This window comes from Mustela nivalis (assembly GCF_964662115.1).
Source record: "Mustela nivalis genome assembly, chromosome: X".
In the NCBI taxonomy this organism is placed as follows: Eukaryota; Metazoa; Chordata; class Mammalia; order Carnivora; family Mustelidae; genus Mustela; species Mustela nivalis.
This window is the reverse complement of record NC_139040.1, coordinates 30,361,597-30,382,685: the sequence shown is the minus strand read 5'-3', so window position 1 is coordinate 30,382,685 and position 21,089 is coordinate 30,361,597. Positions and strand designations below refer to the sequence as shown.

The 21,089-nt window shown below is 43.7% G+C and overlaps 1 protein-coding gene across 2 annotated transcripts in view; it reads left to right on the top strand.

Moving 5' to 3' along the window:
• The window catches only part of DOCK11 (dedicator of cytokinesis 11), a 189,459-nt gene that overhangs the window by 46,556 nt on the left and 121,814 nt on the right, over positions 1 to 21,089 (top strand). For both annotated transcript variants that reach the window (XM_082716291.1, XM_082716290.1), the window contains exons 2-7: positions 2,644 to 2,760; positions 2,846 to 2,935; positions 3,358 to 3,440; positions 4,730 to 4,799; positions 5,411 to 5,506; positions 19,129 to 19,263. In XM_082716291.1, the coding sequence (XP_082572417.1) occupies positions 2,644 to 2,760; positions 2,846 to 2,935; positions 3,358 to 3,440; positions 4,730 to 4,799; positions 5,411 to 5,506; positions 19,129 to 19,263 (591 nt within the window). The remainder of the gene's footprint in view (positions 1 to 2,643; positions 2,761 to 2,845; positions 2,936 to 3,357; positions 3,441 to 4,729; positions 4,800 to 5,410; positions 5,507 to 19,128; positions 19,264 to 21,089) is intronic.

Sequence of the window (21,089 nt, the reverse complement as noted above, 5' to 3'; positions counted from 1 at the left end):
TGGATGTGTGTGTGTTTACATGTGTGAGACAACAAGAGAGAGAAAGATCTTTACCCATGATACCCTGAGGTTTTTGTCTTTCTCTGTCTGTCTTATTTGACTTATAATGCCCTTCGGGTCCATCCATGTTGGTGCAATTGTCAGGATGTTCTTTCTAATGGCTGAATAATATTTCTTTTTTTTTAAAAAAAGATTTTATTTATTTGACAGAAATCACAAGTAGGCAGAGAGAGAGAGGAAGGGAAGCAGGCTCCCCGCTGAGCAGAGAGCCCAACGTGGGGCTCGAACCTAGAACCCTGGGACCATGACTTGAGTTGAAGACAGAGGCTTTAACCCACTGAGCCACCCAGGTCCCCTAGTATTTCAATATATGTATATACCACATTTTCTTTATCCATTCATCTGTTGAGAGACCCTTAAGTTTTTTCTCTATTTTGGCTCTTGTGAATAATATTGCTAGAAACATGGGAATGCAGATACCTCTTTGAGATACTGCTTTTGTTTTCTTCGGCTATATACCCAGTAGTGGGATTGCTAGATCATACAGCAGTTCCATTTTTAATTTCATGAGGAACTTCCTTTCTTTTTTTTTAGGGTCTTTTAGATTTGTTGAATACTGATGTTTATTGGTCAGAGTGGTTTAATCTAAGTAATCTTAGAGAGGAAACTCTGAAATGCTCTTTGGATATGGCATTGGGATATAGCAGTGACTTAATTGTGAACCATGTATAAAAACTTCTCATTTATGGCAGAATTATCTCCAATAGCTGAAGTATGGAAGCAGTACAAGGTCCATCGACAGATGAATGGATAAAGCAGATGGGGATGAATGTACACAATGGAATATTACTCGGCCATCAAAAAGAATGAAATCTTGCCATTTGCAACGATACGGATGGACCTAGAGTGTATTATGCTAAGTGAAATAAGTCAGTCAGAGAAAGAAAAATGCCATATGATTTCACTCACATGCGGAATTTAAGAACCAAAACAATCGAGCCAAGGGGGAAAAATAGAGAGACACACAAGCCAAGACTCAGACCCTTAACTCTAGGAAACACAAGGAGGGTAGGGGGTGGGGGTATGGGGGAAATAGGGAACGGGGACTAAGGGGGGCATCACTTCTGTTGAGTACCAGGTGTTGTATGGGTGTTGAACCACTATATTGTATACCTGAAACTAACATTACGCTGTATGTTGCCTAACTGGAATTTAAATAAAAACTTTTAAAAAACCCTGTTTTCAAAGGATTGTGGGATATGCCATACTGGAGACTTCCTCAAATACTGTGTACACAAATACAATTCCGATTCCATTATGATACTAACTTTCAGTGTATGCTGTATTCAGGTTTACTTTCTGTTGTTTTTTAATAAAAATTTTAAGTAATTTTAATTTGATTTAGTAAAACACTGTTATCAGGAAGCATTAATATACACCCACCTTGGTTTGGAATAGTATATTGAGATGTAGCTCCGATGAATCTAAATATCTTAGTATTTATCCAACAATTAACAGTGGCATGCCCGCCGTGTGCCAAGTGCCATTGCCGGGGCTGGAGTTAGAACAGCGACCAAATAAAGGGAAATCTCTGCCGTCAGATAAGCAGAGCGGTAAAGTAGGTGTTATATCACATGGTGCTAAGTTCAGTGAAAGAAAAAAATGATAGGAAGGTAGGTGGTGGGATCCTCTTCCAAGTTCAATGTCTTGCATATTCCTATCTTTGTGTATCTCTGAGGGGGAGGAAAGGCTGCATGAGGTAGAAAGAACAGAGCCTTTGTAGTCACAGACCTTGGTTTGAATTGTAGCTCGGAAGGCAGACAAGTTACGTAGTGTTGAGTGCAGAGTTTCCTCATCTGTCCAATGGTGACAAAGATTAAGCCTGTTTCTATTTTTTTATTCATTCTTTCACTCATGCTCACTCTATGGACTGAGCCAGCCAGGCACCCCAGATCAAGCCTATTTCCTAGGGTGGTTATGAGGCTTACATGAGAAAATACAGAGAAAGCGCTTGGCACAGTGTCTGGCACACTTGTAGAAAGGGCTTGGTAAATGCTCACTCTTGTTACTCTTATTAATAAGTCATAGCCTGGATTTCTCCCGACACCGACCCTGCCCCTTGTAACCTTAGCCTCAGGCTGGGGCCCTCCTCTCAGTGGCCACGTCCCCCGGAAGTCTGGCAGGGATCCCCTGACTTTGTCACCTAGGACCCCACCCTTTCGCGCCTGCCTAAATGCTCAAGCATCTCCAATAGCCACACTTGGCCAGGCCCGGCCTGCACCAGGTACACAAATGTCCATACTTTGTCCTCTTCAGTTACCCAGTGAACAGAGCCAGTTCCCTAAAAATCAACCGGCAGGCTTCCAGACAGACCACTCTTTGTTTTACCTTACATTTTTGCAGGGCACATGGCAAAGCAGGGTACAGGGCTAGCTCTCAAGACCCCCGGGGCTTTAGCGGAGAGATCTGCGTGTGTGTCCATATGTGTTTGGCATCTGCGCTTTTTGTTTATGAAGGATGTTTCTTGTGAAAGCATCCGAAGTGCTCACTGCCGTCAGTAGTCCCTTCTGTCTTTCACACATGGACAGGAATTTATGCCTCATGAGTCTGACCATATTAACTTTGTTTTTGTCTCTCATTAAGGAAAAGACCAAAATTGTTGAGCCCTTGGACTACGAGAATGTTATCACCCAAAGGAAAACCCAGATTTACAGTGACCCCCTCAGAGACCTGCTTATGTTTCCAATGGAGGATATCTCTGTGAGTTCACAAACACTAGTTTCAAGGAAAATGCTTGTGCTCTCCAGGCTGGTTCTTAACGGCAAGAATGTTCCTTGTCTTCTAGATCTCGGTGATAAGTCGTCAGCGCAGAACAGTGCAGTCTACTGTACCAGAAGATGCTGAGAAAAGGGCCCAAAGTTTGTTTGTCAAAGAGGTAAGACCCTCAGAGGCCACAGAGGGACATTATTAAAGTAAAAAAAAAATGTTCTTATTTTAGCATTAATGGGAAATAAAATGACTAACTTAGTGGACCTCCGAGAGAAGTCTAGATGATGGGGTAGAGAGGAGAGAGCTGATTACTGTGACAAACAGCATGGGTTCTTAGTTTCTCTCTCTTTTGGATTTGAATCTTCTCTGAATTTGGAGTCAGAGTGTTCCAGAGTATGTATGCATCGGGATTTTTTGCTCCCAGTTGGTTTAGGGAGACCATGTTAATTCCCAAAGGTTGATCCCAGTACAAGTGTTTTCCAAATGATTTTTTACAAAGTCTGTCACCTTCCTTTACCAGACTTTTGCAAACTGGATAGATGTATGCTTGCTTGATGTTTCAAATTAAAAATTCCTATTTTCTTTCAGTGTATTAAAACCTATAGCACAGATTGGCACGTGGTAAACTACAAGTATGAAGACTTCTCTGGAGACTTTCGAATGTTGCCATGGTAAGTGTAGAATTCAGGGGACGCCTTTGAGAGGAGAGTTACTCAACATTTTACCTTTTTCTAACCACTTATGAAGCTTCTCAGAGATAATTTATAATAAAGCAAGGCCTTAAAGTGACCGGCTTGTTTGGTAAATGTATTTTGGCCAATTGAATATGTTTTCACTTTACACATTGAAATTCTTCCCAAAATGTATGTGTTCGCTTTTTGGCTTTGATGCAGCTATATTGACCATAAAATCTTTTAATTCTGGATAATGTAGTGAGCACTTTCCAGTGGTGTCCAGGAAAATGCTAGAAGTGGGGCACCTGGGTGGCTCAGGCGATTACGCATCTGACTTCAGCTCAGGTCATGACCTCGGGGTTCTGGGATTGAGCCCTGTGTCGGGCTCCCTGCACAATGGGGAGTCTGCTTGTCCCTTTGCCCCACCCCCTGCTCATGCTCTCTCTTTCTCTCCCAAATAAATAAATAAAATCTTAAAAAACAAAGAAAATACTAGAAGGTACTTGGTTCAGTTCGACAACCCCAGACATCCCTTGACAAAAGCACATTTCTTTCCGTTGAGTTGACCGACTGCTAAGAGCACACTGGCCCAGGAGCCAATTCCAGTCTTACTTGTTGAGGTTGAACAACCACTTACTATCACTTACTACAACCACATCCAGCTGCCTGCTTACTAGCGGGATGTCCTTGGGCCTGTCACTCAATCTCTTTGAGCCTCCCTGTTCTCCGTTTCCTCATCTGTAGTACTCCTAACCTCATAGGCCATCTATCATCTGGGAAATGTTTTCGAGAAATAAGACATTGTGTAGCCTCTTGTAGTTTTCAAAAACAATTCCCTAAGAAAGAAAACAGGCCTAAAGACGTCCTTTAAAATTGAATCCCAAGATGGATGACCAGACCAAGTTCATACAGCAAATGGATGGAAGAGCCAGAATTACACTGTGTTGCTTTTTTTTTTTTTTTTTTTTCTGGAGAAAGATAAGCTTCTGCCACCACTAACAACTCCGGCCCACATTCTCTGGCAGTTCTGGGCTGACTTAGTATTTGGCTTAGCTGTAGCTTCCCCACAGGCCGCACACGTAGGAGTCCTCACGTAAAAGGTAATGTAAGTTTACTCAGAGAGGAAACTCTTGAGTTTGGAAAGGCGAAAAGAATTTATCCTCCTCACTTCTTGGCGTTTCCTTGGTTGTAAAAGAGAGAAGTCTGTCTATTCATCTTGCTTTTATTTTACTTTATTTTTTTGTCTGTTCTCTTCAGTATCTGAGGTAATTCTCTTGCATTTTCAGCAAATCTCTGCGACCAGAAAAGATTCCCAGTCATGTATTTGAGATTGACGAGGACTGTGAGAAAGATGAGGTAAAAGTGGGGGCCACCGTGGTGGTGTCCTCAAGGTCGCTTCTGCCGATGACACAGAACTCCTTGAGAAAAGCTGAGGGACAGTATTGTTCTTAAGTGATTGGTGGCCGGCTTTCAAGCTAATGAGCGTTTTTAAAAATTAAAAAAAAAATTGCTGCATTTCCAAGTGGAGTTTAGGGAAAATCAAGTGAAGTGGGCTGTGCTTTGTACACGAACATGTTTTCCCACCTGTGGGAGATGCTCGTGGGGCTTGTTTTCTCTGCACTGGGCATGCGGCAGGGTGATTAATCTAGAACCCCCTGCGTAATAGATCCCTCTTGGGACAGATGGCCTGGATGTCTGTGCCATTTTGAGGAGCAGTTTGACTGTTTACTTCATGCAGAAGACTCCCAGAAGACAGCCCCTGAGATTCAGTGAATATTGAGCACCTGCTGTGTGCGTGGCACAGAGCCTTTCTTTCTCTAGTTAATGATTTTAAGTTTCATCAGGCATCTTTGTGGGGTGGGGAGGTTGTGCTTTAATTAGAAAGTGGGGAAGTGCCTCGTTCGTGTCCCCACAAAAGTTTGATTAGATGGACGGCTGTTTCACTGATGGTTTTTGCCCTATTTCAGGATTCCTCTTCGCTCTGTTCTCAGAAGGGTGGCGTCATAAAACAAGGCTGGTTGCATAAAGCCAATGTAAATAGCACCATCACGGTTACCATGAAGGTAAGAAGTAGTCTTTGTATTATTTCATCATTTTAAGGACATTGTCATGAGTAACCTGTGTGGAAAACATGTTTCTTTTTTTTTTTTTTTTTTTTTTTTTTTTTTTTTTTTTTTAAAGATTTTATTTATTTATCAGAGAGAGAGAAGGGGAGAGAGCGAGCACAGGCAGACAGAATGGCAGGCAGAGGCAGAGGGAGAAGCAGGCTCCACGCTGAGCAAGGAGCCCGATGTGGGACTCGATCCCAGGACGCTGGGATCATGACCTGAGCCGAAGGCAGCTGCTTAACCAACTGAGCCACCCAGGCGTCCCGGAAAACATGTTTCTTTAAAAAAATGTTTACAGGGACATGTGGGTGGCTCAGTCGGTTGGGTGCCTGCCTTCAGCTCAGGTCATAATCCCGGGCTCCTGGGATCGAGTCCCGTGTCCGGCTCCCTGCTCAGCGGGAAGTCTGCTTCTCCCTCTCCCGCTGCCCCCGCCTCCTGCTCACTCTCTCTCTCTCTTCCCTCAAATAAAATTTAAAAATATTGAAAAAAAATGTTTACAGTGAGCCCTAGCCAAAAAAAAAAAAAAATTCTCTATTGAGATGATTTTCTCACAGATGTATAGAATTTAAAAACTCTGCAACCTCAGGATAAATTTAGAAGTGCAACTTTTTAAAGAAATGTAATTATTCAGAATCAGGAAGTTTACAAAGGAGGCTGTCATTCAACGACGCTTCCATTAAAAATAAAAAAAAAATTCAGGAAGGAGGCTGTCAGCTGAATGAAGGTAATGACATTGAAACAAAAGGGCATCACAGGTTCCTATGTGGAGACGGATATACTGAATAGAAGGATCGGGTAGCCCATTCATTTGGCAAATATTGATTAGGCGCGTATTCTGTGCTGGTCACGAGGGGAAAGCTATGGATGTCTAAGATGAGGGTCCCTGAATGCCAGTGGTCTCCAGATGAGATAAGGAACATACCAAATTTCCCACTAGACAAAGTGGTACCTTGGTGTTGTCCGAGAATTACAGAGTTGTGTAGTTTGGCCAAAATATCTGCATATGGGGTTTGTAGGAGATAAAGGTAGAACTGGGGGCAGGGGAGTTGGGGAGATCTCGAATGCCTCGGGTATGAAGCTGACTTTTGTTCCAGAGGCTTTGAAGAACCATTAAAATCCGAAGGTGAAACTAACGAGCTACTTGGAAGGTTCTGAGCAAAAAGCCAAAGTATTGTCTTGTACCAAATATAACTGTTCTTGCAAATACTCAGTACAAGGTCATGTGGTTTGCCAAGGGTGATTCACACTGCCATTAAGTACGGAAGGCCATTCTGTTTCTCACATGTGAGCAGAAACCGTGGGTGTCTACCAAGAGAAGACTCCAATTTTATCTTAATTTAATATTTGGCCTGCTGCTTTCCATTGAGTGGCTATGTCCAGTTCTCGCTTTCATTTCCAAGTCCTAGGAATAATGAATCCAAGTTGTAGGATGCTTTCTGCGTGTCTCCTGCACTTAACGTTAACATGGGCTTTAGCTGATGGTGATGAATCCATTCATTGAGGACCTCATGTGTATGTGCCAGGCACCGTACTGGGTGTTTTGTAGTCTGTATCTCATTTAGTCCTTGTGGCAGTCCTAGGATAGAGGGGTCCTATTTGTATTTTTGGTTTAAGACGTGGGAAGTGAGGCACAAAGAAATGAATGGTTCACCCAAGTTCACAGCCCCAGATTCAGACATGGGATCTGAACCTAACCAGGCTGATGCCCGAGCCTGTGCTCTTCCAGGCACACAGTCAAGGCCAACTAGCTGAGTGAGTGAGACTCAAGGCTTTATTATAATATACGTCCAATCAGAATTACCAGGTTCAACAGGGCGCCTGGGTGGCTTAGTCGGTTAAATGTCTGCCTTTGGCTCCGGTCAAGATCCCACGGTCTGGAGATTGAGTCCCCTGTAGGGCTCCCTGCTCAGTGGAGAGTCTGCGTCTCCCTTTGCCCTCCCCCCTCCCCCTGCTTGTGTTCATTCTCTCTCTCAGATAAATAAATACATAAAATATTAGGGAAAAAATTCTCAGGTTCAGAAATGCTTGTGTGAAAGAGTATAATTCAGTACAGATTGCCAGAAAATGGTTCTGTGGGTTTTTTTTTTTTAAAGATTTTATTTGTTTGACACAGAGAGAGACAGCAAGAGAGGGAAGACAAGCAGGGGGAGTGGGAGAGGGAGAAGCAGGCTTCCTGCTGGGCAGGAGCCTGATGTGGGGCTAGATCCCAGGACTCTGGGATCATGACCTGAGCTGAAGGCAGGTGCTTAACGACTGAGCCACCCAGGCACCCTGGCTCTATGGGTTTTGATTCCACTCTCAGCATACTCAAAATATTAAAATGTTTTCTCCATACTTACTGTAGCCCGACATGAATATAATGTATGGAAATCTGGATTCATAGAACAAGACATTGGGGAATTAATTCCTTCAGAAAACAATTCACCATGGGATTCTTTTCAATAGTGAATTCCTCTAATGCCTTTAAAATAGAATTTGCTTTGCATACAACTTTTTAGGAGCCCGTTTATTATAAGTCAAAACACAGTTGCCTGTAAAAAGTACATGCTTCCCATTTTCCTCCGTAGTTTGTGAAACACAGATTGGTTGATGTAGTGGGCAGACTGATTGTCCCCCCAAAGAAGGCCATGTCCTAATGCCCAACATCTGTAAATGTTCCCTTAAATGGCCAAGGGGACATTTGTATTTTTGGTTTAAGACGTGGGAAGTGAGGCACAAAGAAATGAATGATTCACCCAAGGTCACACAGCCCCAGATTCAGACATGGGATCTGATTAGATGGCTAATCAGCACACTGGGAGAGGAGCCTGGGTTTTCCAGGTGGGCTCAGTGTAATCACAAGGGCCCCTGTCACTGGAAGGAGGAGGCAGAAGAGGAGGGTCAGGGAAGGAGGTGAGAGGGCAGAAGTGGGGTCAGAGAGAGATGCTTTGTTGCTGGCTTTGAAGATGGCGGAAGGAGCCACTGGCCAGGAAATACTGGCAGCCTCTGGAAGCTGGAAAAGGCAAGGAAATGGCTTCTCCCCTAGAGATTCTAGAAAGGGACACAGCTCTGCCACAACCTGGATTTTCACCCAGAGAGACCCACCTCAGACTTCTGCTCTGTAGAACCGGCAGAGAATACATTTTGTTTTAAGCCACTGAGTTTGTGGCATTTTGTTCCAATGACGATAGAAAAACGAATTCAGTCAAGTAGCAAAAGATTGATTGTTTAGCTGATGTGTTGTCTATCCCGGAGGTTGCAAACAGCACCACTCACGGGGGCCAGGCAGGAGCCATAAATTCATGAAGCGTGTGGTGGGGTCTGAGGCAACTTGGTGACCACATGGCCCAGCTGAAGGGGACAGCTGCCGCCTGCCTCCAGCTTATTGTCGCTCTTCCGGTCTGAGCTAGGCTCTTTGCGTTGTTGCCTCCTTTCGTCCCCAGCTGTTCACGTTTTGGCCACTTCTTCTTCCCTTTTTTTTTTTTTTTTTTTTTAAAGTGAGATACAGTTCAAATAGCATAAAACCACTTACTTTCTTTTCTTTTTAAAACTTCTACCAAACATTAGGCAAAGAAAGGAAAAGAAGGATAAATCAAAGTGATCCTGTGTGCCACACAGCTCTTAAAAAAATAAAACGAGGAGGAATAATGTGAAAAAGGCCATAACGAGATTTGGGAATTGTGCCTGGTCATGGATTTCATTTATCCCAGATCTTCTCCATTTTGGATTTCTGGGAGCCGGATATACATCCCCTATTCTTCCTGTTTCACATCCTAAGCCAGAGCGGTAGTATTCTGCTTCGGGGTTAATCACAGCTGGGATGGGCATGAGAAGAAGAAGGTCTGGCCAGACTCAGTGAAAGGTGTTTGAGGGGTTTTGCCAAGAGGTTTTTGTTTTCCTCTAAGAATTGTGTTTTTTAATTTTTTATTTTTTATTAACATATAATGTATTATTAGCCCCAGGGGTACAGGTCTGTGAATCGCCAGGTTTACACACTTCACAGCACTCACCATAGCACACACCCTCCCCAATGTCCATAACTCAACCACCCTCTCCCTACCTACCTCCCCCTGGCAGCCCTCAGGTTGTTTTGTGAGATTAAGAGTCTCTGATGGTTTATCTCCCTAAGAATTTGTGTTTTAACTATTATTGACTTCAGCCTCGTGGAAGTTGGTCGAAACTCGCTGAGTTTACGATGCCATCTCTATGTAAAGAGAGGGCCTGTGACTGTAGGGAGAAGGGCCATGGCGGGATGGGGTGGGGTGGGGGTGGGTGTTGGATGTGCATTTTGTTTGGCCAGCCTCGAGAACTTGGAGTGAGGGCCAAGGTGGAAGTCCAGGCCTCTGAACTGGGGCGCCCTGGGGGCCTTGAGCTTGCCCCCTCAGGTTGGGGAATCAGACATGTTCTTCCTGCAGCAGGCCTGGACTGGCCCGGACACAGGAAAGAGTCTAAATCTAATGGTGGGGGGAGCAGCTGACCCTGCCCTTGGAGAGTCGGCAAGGGCAGAGACAGGTGAACTGAAGCAGAGGGCTGACGGTTCATGAAATGTTCTGAGAGGAAAATCCCTTCTAGATTTGTTTCTGTGATGGTAGCCTTTGATGTGAAGAATATTAATGAGTCTTGTAAATGAACGGGAAGGTGAGTCGGGCACGCTATCGTTATCTTAGTCATTTTCCTGATACCAGGGGCAATTATCCCCTTGGTATGTCTAGGGTCCCCTGCCTGCTAGGATGTCCAGCCCATGCTGGTGAGAAGCGTAGGTAGCTTGAGCAGTGAGCACCACAGGTTTAGAGCTGGCCAAGTGGAGAGCCAAGAATCTTTGCTGTCAGAAAAATTCAAGCTTTGATAGGCCCTCAGGCTCGCAGTAGACTAACCAGGAAGCTACAACAGAAGGATCTCGGTATTTCTCATGACTCAGTAGCACATAACAGCCTGCGGGAGACATGTGCCTTCCCTTCTGTCTCATCTGTGTCTCTTCAGTATGCTGTGGCTTGACATGGGCCTGTGGATCCCCTTGGGGTTGACAGGGATTAAGGTAGGGTAGCTGGAACCTTCTTTAGAGTGAGGTGTCACTTTTAGGGTCTTTATTCATTTGAAAAAACTTCTGGATTTAGAGGAAAAAATGTAGAATCAGTCCTTTGGAAAATTTGAAATGATGGACAGCAACTCAACTCTCTCTTTTTTTTCAAGATTTTATTTATTTATTGGAGAGAGAATGAGAGAGCGCTACAGAGAAGGAGTAGGGAGAGGGGACAACGGAAGAGGGTGAAGCAGACTCCCCACTGAGCAGGGAGCCCAGTGACAGTGTGGGGCTCGATCCCAGGACTCCAGCATGACCTGAGCTGAAGGCAGACACTTACTTATCTGAGTCACCCAGGCGCCCCTTAACTGTCTTTGTAAACAAGGCCAAGTCCCTTTCCTGGATTCTTTGACTGTCAGAAATAAGGGAGTCTAAATGTCATGGAAAGGAGAAATGGAGTTGTCAGAGAAGGTGGAAAGAAAAAAACAAGCGAAGGAAAGAGGGTTAGAAAACACTGAGCCAAGGCCAATAGCTAAAAGGGAATCAGAAGACTCTTACTTTATCAAGTCTTTGGAGAAAGCAATCACGTGATCTGTAAGGTGACATAAATAATGTAGCCACAGTAATTCATGTATAGGCTGCTTTAGAAAGCGAATCCTCCCTCGCTAGCTGCCAGACAGTTTTGCAGGAACATTCAAGTTGATAGTGATGGGCTCTAGGGCGAAGGGGCTCAGTTGATTTCTTCATATGGGAAGATGACAAGAGCCCATGTTTGTGGAATAAAAAATTTGCACTTTTGCTCATACGCGCCTTTCCACCAACGCCAGTCAGTGTTTAAGAGAAAAGCCTGCATTGTTTTCTGCCATCGTCACGATTTCCCCAGAGGTGTTGGCCGAGCCTCTCCGTGGTTGGCTAGGAAATTGGTCGTGAGGAACCCAGGCTCCAGGAGAGCTGGCGATGATGTGCATTAATGCCCAAGGCACGCTTTCAGTGGCTGGACACTTCCTCTTGCCGAGGAGATGCTGACGTCGTGCAGCTCTTGTCCTATCGTCTGTCCGCAGTAACTGTCGTACCCCGAGCTTATGATTTGCTTTGTTCTCGGTGTTCGGGTTAGAACAGGGCAAGCCTTGTCATAGGTGATTAATTTCCCCCACTTGTACTTTTCTAGTTAATCAGAACCCATCCCTTTGCCGGTCTGTAATTCCTGGGAAAGTTTTAGAGAGCAAGTTTAAGATCTCCTAGAGAATAAATGATTCCTTAGACCGAAACGCCAATCTTGACAGAAACCTGTCCATTTACATTATCTCTCAAGTAGCTGCTGGGAAGCTCTGCTTTTTTCTTGGACTCTTTTTCACCTTGGTGAAGAAATTGAATGCAAATGACATAGCTAAGATATTGGATTTGACCTTCCCCTGGCGCTTAGAGCTAGTTTTCCTAAGGGATATAATGATCTATGGAATAAGGAAGAGTCTGATATTGAGGGAGGTTTTTCATTTAAAAAAAAAAAAAAGTCTGTTGCAGATTCTTGGCCAACCCCTGGGACACCCACCTTTATGCCTCTTCTTGGCTCCATTGGGGCACATTCCTCTAGCTTCCTCCTCCCCATTCCCAGCAATTAAATGTTGAAGTGTCTTGCTATGTTATCGGGGTTGTAAGTTCAACTGCTTGATGTATGACTCGCTTCGCCTGCCCCCTCCCACTTGTTATATATATCCAGAGTCAAACAGTCCTCACTTATTCTTTTGACTGTTACAGGAGAGTTTTTTCCCTTCTGTGTTGGGAGAACAACAAATCAAGGAATTTTACCTAGGAAAGCGCATGTGATATTAAAATAATTGCTGGGGAGGCCAAGGTCATTATGTTTATTGGAACAAAAGGAAGAGAAATTTTTTAAATGTTGTTTTTAGGTTAGTGCATTGAGTTCTCAAGTCTAGCAGACTGTCTCTCCCAGCTAAGAAACAGATTATAGTCATTTTATGGGTAAGGGATTTCTCATGAATTTGTTTTTATTTTTTATCTGTTTTTTTTTTTAAGTGGACCCCATGCCCAGCGTGTAGCCCAACATAGGGCTTGAACTCATGACCCTGAGATTAAGACCTGAGCTGAGATCAAGAGTTGGGTGCTTTACCAACCAAGCCAGCCAGACCCCCCGACTTGTTTTTCATGTTTAGTTTTTCCTCATTTATTGGTGACTGTTGAAAACCATTTATTAGAGGATGCCCATGTGCCAGACACTATGAGGAATCAATGAATTCATCACCAAATATGTACTGAATATCTTATTAACTCAAGGTGTTAGTGTTGCAAAGGGTAGGGAGAAGTTTCCCATGCAGAACTTAAAACCTCTTTAGGGAGATGGGACACAAAATGAAAATGGTTTAAGAGCACCTGGCTGGCTGAGTCGGTAGAGCATATGACTCTTGATTGTGTGGCTGTGAGTTCGAACCCTACATTGGGTGTACAGTTTACTTAAAAAACTAGTATACTGTTGAAAGGTGTTTTGGAGACCAAGTGCTGTAATGAGTCCAGGTCACTGTGATCTGAGGTCAGAGAAGGCTTCTTGAAGGAGGTAGGGCCTCCACGGGAGAAAATCAGGAGGTGAGAGTTGGAAGCAGGTGTGTATGGGGCGGGAAGTGTGTTAGGTGAAGTTGGGTAGTCATGGGAGAATAAATTTTGTTTGGTTCATCCTTATCTCCCTGCACCTCAGTTTCTCCTCTATAACACGGAGATAATAATAGTAATCACCATACATGGTCATTATGAGGATTAAATGGTATGGTGTGAGGAAAGCCAGAGACTGGACGGTATTAGTAACCACTCCACGGATGTCAGCCATTTGTATTATCTTATATTATTTGTAGGATTGTGGGAGCGCCTCGAAGGTGGGATTGGTCATGTGAGCCCTGCCATGTGGGTGAGGGAGGGTCACTGAAAATTTGAGCAGAGCCATGATGTGCTGAGATAAAGCTAGCTGATAAGATCATTTGTCATAATGAGAAAGGCGGATTGTAGACCTTTCCTTCTAGAATTTGCTCCAAACTAAATAATTTAAAAATCTCCAGTGCCCACATATGGTGGAGTTATTTAAGAAGAGCTCTTTGAGGGACAGCCAAGTGGCTCGGTCGGTGAAGTATCCCACTCTGGATTTCGGCTCAGGTCATGATCTCATGGTCATGAGGTTGAACCCTGCATTGGGCTCCCCACATTGGGCTCCATGCTGGGCGTGGAGCCTGCGTAGGGTTCTGTCCCTGTCCCCTGTCCCCCCTGCCATGCTCTCTCTCTCAAAAAAAAAGAAAAAAGAAAAGATAAAAAAAGCTATTTGCTTTTTAACCAGTTTCCCAGAAAGTAAACCTGTGTGATTTATTAAAACTTGGTGAGACTGTAAAATGATACGGTGAAGAGAGATGAGTGATAGATTAGGTTGCCAACGCACTGGTAGGGGTTCTTCAGTGGGATGAGGTTCTTGACATTCTGGTATAATTAACTGCAACTTGCTTTTTTCATAAGTCCCGGGATTTTCTTCTCTATTATTTCTTTCATCTTTGCTTGGAACAGCTCTGAGACCCAGAACTTCTCTTGCTCTCCTGCTTTCTCCTTTTCCTTGCCTCTTATTTTCTGCTCTGAGACGTGAGTCAAGTAAGTTTCTCTTGCCTGATCCTTCCTTGCCCCCAGCCCACCTACTTTGCCTGCCTACTTCTGTTAAATCCCGAAAAGCGTTCTTTCCCAGGGCCCCCGGTTCGTGTAACTTAGCAGTGAAAACTTACCCTCTCGGTAATACACATAAGTGAACCCTCTTGAGATTTGTACTATCAGATGATAAAAGGCTCTCCTAATTTGCAGCTACTTGGTGCTCAAACTTGCCCGCCTTCCAACTTTGATTCAGCTGAGTGATAGAAAGCCTTTGTTCTTGCTCCAGAAGGGGTCATGTGGTCAATATTTAAAAGGTTGTCATCCAGGCAGCTCAGGGTTTTAAGGAGACTTGGCAGGACCTGATCCCTGAGAATGACCTCCTTTGGCTCCCTCTCAGTTTTATTCTTCTGGGTGGTCTGAGGAGGCCACTCATCAGGGTCCATGCTTCTCATCGAGTCAGGTGGGGGAATTTTCAGCTGTGTCCACCATCTAGGAAAAATAATAAAGGAGAGGAGGAGGAGGAATATGGACATTACAGAGAAATCCCATTCTATTGGTTGGAACCACTGGGGAATTTGAACTGGAGAATGAATTATTCTTCCAGGCATCATTTATCTTGCCAAATTTTCCTGAGTCCAGGCGCTGTAGTAGGGACTGGGGATATGGTAGTGGGTGAGACAAGGACCTTGACAGTCTTAAAAGAGACAGACAGCAAATAAACAGATGACTGAGTTATATTTGGATAGTGAGCGCCATATGAAAAAGATAGGATAGTGAGCCGTGATGGAGGGCAGTGTGGTCACAGAAGCCCTCTCAGAAGAGATGAGATTTCCGCAAAGATCTGAGAGCACTAAGAGAGTGAACCATCGTCCACACGTGGAGAAAGAGGACTCCAGGCCAAGGAAACAAAGGTTCCCGTAGCCGCTTTCTTGGGGGTGTTTGTAGAGCAACTGGTAAGCCAGGGTAACTGGACTAGGATGATAAGAAATCAAGTCCAAGAGAGGCACCTGGGTGGCTCAGTCGGTTAAGCATCAGCCTTTGGCTCAGGTCATGATCCCAAGGTCCTGGGCTCGAGCCCCATATTGGGCTCCCTGCTCAACAGGGAGCTTCTCCCGTTCCTTCTGCTTGCTGCTCCCCCTGCTTGTGCTCTCTCTCACTCAGAAATTAATTAATAAAATCTTAAAAGAAGAAAGAAAGTCCAAGAGGTAAACTGAGGCCACACGGGTACACTGTCTTAGGCTATGGTGAGGCTTTGTGGTTTTAGGTGGGAAGACATTGGAACGTTTGGGCAAGATTCACTTTTTCTTCCTCATCGGATTTTGATTCTAGTTCTGTCCTTGACTTTCCTGTGTGAACTTGAGTGAGCTCTTGGTCTCTCGGTTTGCTGTTAAGTAAAATGATACTTAATGATACCTATCTCCGGTGACATTAGAAGAATAAGCTGTTGATTACGAAGGACTCGAGGCCTTCGAGATGAGAGGTATTATATGGAGTAATCACCACAGTTCTATGTAGTCATTATTTGCAGCTTCCCAGAAGATGGAACCCAATGAATATCCTAGACCATTAGACTGAGAAGCGAACTTACAGTTCTTTCGTGGGGGCTGAGTCTGATTTCTGTGGAAATGATTTAAAAGTCTTTCCCTGAACAAATGGTGTTTCAAGCCTGTAAGAAGTTGTTTGGGGAGGGTGCCCCTTAGCCTGGGAAGGCTGTACTGTTATCTGTTCAATTTTAGTACAATTCTTTGTAGATCATGAAAAAAATGATCTCACAGATAGTCTGGCCCAATCCCATTTTACTAGTGAGGGAATGGAGAAGCAGGGTCTTGAAAACAGCTTCCCTGCTGGTGGGCGGGAGTGCTGGACAGGAATCCAGATCGTGTGACTTTCAGCATCTGCTTTCTCCCCCAGATTCATGAGCGACCCACCTCAGCGTCCCATTTTGACATAATTGCAATGTTACAGGAAGTGATTTACTGTAATTTCAGATCCCTTTCCCTCTCTATTGTAATGATGTTCTTTGCTAATATTGGAAGTGGCGGCTGTCACGGAACATCTTTGCTTGGTGAGGCAGCTGTACAGGAAAAAAATTTCACAGACTCAAATTGGGCTCTGCGTCACAAATGTTTTGCTCCATGTTCCGTGTTCTTCTGCCACTCTCTTTGTTGCTGGCTCTGGGCTCTGCAAGTGGCTCCGGCTTGAATTTTAGATTTGGGCACAGGTCAGATGCAAATTGGTTGTAATTTTTGCCTGGAAAATGTATCTGAATTTTTGCCCCACACAATTACTGTAATAACTTTCAAAAGGGCGAGTTTTGTGTTTTTGCGCACAGTATGTAATTTTAGGCCATCTGGTCTCATCATTTAAATAACACGTGAACCACTGTCACAAAAACAAGCAAATGTATACGGTTGATCTTTAAACAATGTGGGGGTTTAGGGGAACTGACTCCCTGTGCAGCTGAAAATCCGTATATAAGTTCTGACTTCCCCCCAAACGTAACTGCCAATAACCTGGGTGGCTCAGTTGGTTAAGCAGCTGCCTTCGGCTCGGGTCATGATCCCAGAGTCCTGGGATCGAGTCCCACATCAGGCTCCTTGCTCCACAGGGAGCCTGCTTCTCCCTCTGACTCTGCCTTCCACTCTGTCTGCCTGTGCTCGCTCTCTCTCTCTCTCTGACAAATAAATAAATAAAATCTTTAAAAAAAAAAAACAGCTGATTAACACATATTTTGTATGTTGTATATGTGATGTACTATGATTCTTGCAATAAGGTAAGCAACAGAAAAGAAGATGTTATTAAGAAAGTCATAAGGAGGGGCACCTGGGTGGCTCAGTCCATTAGGCATCTGCCTTCGGCTCAGGTGATGATCTCTGGGTACTGGGATGGAGCCCATCCTTGGGCTCACTGCACTACAGGGAGTCTGATTCTCCCTCTCCCTCCTCCCCTCACCCTTCGCCACCCTGCCCATGCTCACTCGCTCTCAAATAAACAAAATCTTTAAAAAAGTCATAAGAAAGAGAAAATAGGTTAGAGTACTGTAAAATGTATTTTTTAAAAAGATTTTATTTATTTATTTATTTAACAGACAGAGATCCCAAGTAGGCAGGCAGGCAGAGAGAGAGGAAGGGAAGCAGGCTCCCCGCTGAGCAGAGAGCCTGATGCGGGGCTCAATCCCAGGACCCCGGGGATCACGACCCGAGCCAAAGGCAGAGACATCAACCCGCTGAGCCACCCAGGCACCCAAATGTATTTTTTAAAAAAATCTACGTGTAAGTGGACCTGAGCACTTCAAACCCATGCTGTCCAAGAGTCAACTGTGTGTATGTATTTGTGTGTGTGTGTGTGTGTGTGTGTGTGTAGTCAGCACTATGATTAACACTTTCCTTGTACATGAATCTAGATTTCTTTAGCTCTGGGAAACTTAAATGTGGGTGAATCAATAACAAGGAGTATGTATTCCCACCTTATGGGACCACATGCATTTTCTGTACCCATGTAGTAGTATTGACTCTGTTGACATTACAAAACAAAGCAGTCTTTTCTGTTTGGACTCCTTTCTGTTGGTACCATACAAACCCACTCGACCACTCCCTGAAACAGGAGCTGTAGCATTTACCGGTCTAACCTGTCGGGGTGTTCCTCCCGCTGGTATATTTTTGTCTTTCATTCCAAAATCGGTGATATTTCAACAAGTCGAAAATACCTACAAGCGTGTTCTTTCTCTTTCCCAGTTTTCCTAAAAAGAAATGCTTAACGTGTGATACATTTTGCTTATTCATGCTATGGGAAAAATAGATTGTCAATATTTCAGCTTCTTTGCCAGAAATTAAGTCATTTTCAAGAATGAAGTTGCCGAATAGTATTCTTTCCCTAACTGAAGTTCTTAAAATAGTCCGAGATCATACTGGATACTCAGATGGGTGATTGAAAGTGGCAAGCTTCAATCTTAAAGCCAACTTCTATAAGACAAGAAGTGTAGGAAAGTGCTTGCTCAGTTATCACCCAGAGCCTGTGTCCTGGTCCCTTTCCATTCCCACCCTGAAATGATTTTAGATCCATTATCTGGGGGAATTTTACTATAACAGATGCTTGACACAGTCTGAAGTCTGTGGCTTGTTTTTTTTTTCCTCCAAGATTTTATTTATTTATTTGAGAGAGAGAGAGAGCATGAGCAGGGGCAGGGAGGGAGAGGCAGAGGGAGAAGCAGACTCCTCGCTGAGCAGGAGATATATATATCTAGAGATATATCTATATAGTCTATATATATTCTTATATATATTCTATATATATATATAAGAATAGATATATATATAGATATAGATATCTAGAGATATATCTATATAGTCTATATATATTCTTATATATAGACTATAGTCTATATATAAGTCTATAGACTATATATAGTCTTTTAATTTTATTTTTATATATTCTATATATTTTCTATATATTTTTTATATATTCTATATATTTTATACATATAGACTATATATATAGTCTATATAGACTATATATATATTCTTTTAATTTGATTTTTAATTTTATTTTTATATAGTTTTCCTTTTTTTTCCAAACGTTTAAAACATTTTTCTATTTATACTTGGAGTCACGGTGACATGAATGAAATGCTAAGAATCCAGTCATGGTTTTGCAGTTAAATGGGAAAAGGACGCTGTCATGAAACGGACCGTGGTTTGGATACAGAAATGCTTTCTCAACTTCAAAGTGTTAAAAATGTCGTCTTCTGTAGATTAACTGAGGGGAAATCACTTGACTTCAAATTTTTCGTCTTAAAAAAAGTGAAGCTAATTGTAATTCCTAATGACCTCTCAGAGGTGTGCGGAGGTTGTCCAGATATAATGGCTGGGGCAAGCCCTTGAAGGTTTTTTGTGCAAAGAAGTTGTTTAAATGTTCAGATAAATGTATCATTGCCGATCTTTCCCCGTAGGTATTCAAGAGGCGGTATTTTTACTTGACTCAGCTTCCTGACGGTTCATACATTCTCAACTCCTACAAAGACGAGAAAAATTCCAAAGAGTCTAAAGGTTGTATCTACTTGGACGCCTGCATTGATGTTGTTCAGGTAGGGCTATCGAAGTCACCTTTTCTTCTCTTTCTTGAAGGGGGTTATTGATCAACTGTTAAGAACATTCGCATTTTTATGTCAGGGTCAATGGCATCTCCATCCACCAAAACATTTATACTAGGAAACTTAGAATCCTCTTCAGTGACCTGTTCTCGCTCTGTGCAAGAATTCAAGTGTTTACTCAGGCCTTTGGAGGCTGACTCCAAAGTGCTTTTTTCTTAAAAAAAAAAAAAAAAAGATTTTATTTATTTATTTGACAGAGAGAGATCACAAGTAGGCGGAGAGGCAGGCAGAGAGAGTGGGTTTGGGGAGCAGACTCCCTGCTGAGCAGAGAGCCCAATGTGGGGCTCGATTCCAGGACCCTGAGATCATGACCTGAGCCGAGGGCAGAGGCTTAACCCACTGAGCCACCCAGGTGCTCCTCCAAAGTGCTTCTTGATCTCTTACCTTGTTTCCACTCGTACTGCTCTTCTCCTGGTTCTTTCTTTGTCCTCTTCTGCCTAGAGGCTTGCCTTCCTGACCTCTGCTTTATTGTCTTGCTGTAGTCCATCCTCCGAAGACAGAGATGGGGTCCTTCACTTGTCTCCTTAAAACCTTTTTGGCTCTTGATGTATCATCTCACGGAGGGAGAGCTAAAGCTCTTGCCATGACCTGCCGTCTGCCCTCAGCCGCTTTTCTAACCTTATGCCCCTAACACCTCAAAGACGCTGTGCTCTAACCTCTCCACGGGTACTTGCTTTTCTTCCATTTGTTTCTCTGCTTGGCACATACTTTCTCCTTCTGTTCCCTTTTGAACCTTATCTTTCAAGACTCCATTCAGATGGCTCTTAGACCATGAGATGTTTTCTGTTTCTCTCCTCACCCTCATGCCCACTGCAAGAAAGGGAGCACCCCTTCCCCTGTGCACCACTTTGCTTCTTCCTCGGTCCCGGACCCGAAATCATACTCCAATTTGTGGTTCATTCTGCATATTCCTTCAGGGATTCTGGGGACCATGTCTTACTCTTGTCCATGTCCCCTGTAATAACTGGCAGTGTTGTGTGCCCAGGAGTGGCTGGACAAATATTTGCGGTTGTGAATTACCGAGGGGGCATGGACAGAGGTGCAGTGGGAGGTAGGGCAGAGAGATGATTTAAATAGGAAGTTGACTGGCCGAGAGATGGAGCCATTACTACAGATCCTGGTTGGGGGCTGATTTTAATGCCTAGCTGTGGGGGAGGTGGGGAGTGCTGGTTCAGGGCCCTTGTCCTGCCTGAATCTTATTTTTAATCCTACTGAATCCCACTTATTATTAATCCCACTCAAATGAGATTGTCGTGTGGATCAAATAAAAAACACTTAAAGGGTACCTGGGTGGCTCAGTGGGTTAAGCCTCTGCCTTCAGCTCAGGTCATGATCTCAGGGTCCTGGTATCGAGCCCCGCATCGGACTCTCTGCTCAGCAGGGAGCCTGCTTCCTCCTCTCTCTCTGCCTGCCTCTCTGCCTACTTGTGATCTATCTCTCTGTCAAATGAATAAATAAATTCTTAAAAAAATAGTAAAAATAAAAAACACTTAAAAAAATAAAGATCTCAGGGCGCTCGGGTGGCTCAGTTGGTTGAGCGGCAGCCTTCGGCTCGGGTCATGATTCCGGGGTCCTGGGATCGAGCCCCGCATCGGGTTCTCAGCAGAGATCCTGCTTCTCTCTCTCCCCCTCTCCCTGCCACTCTGCTTACTTGTGCTCTCTCTCTAGTTGTCAAATAAACAAATAAAATATTAAAAATAAATAAATAAATAAAAATAAAGATCTATGTGACTAAAAGGTGCCTATATATATATAATTGT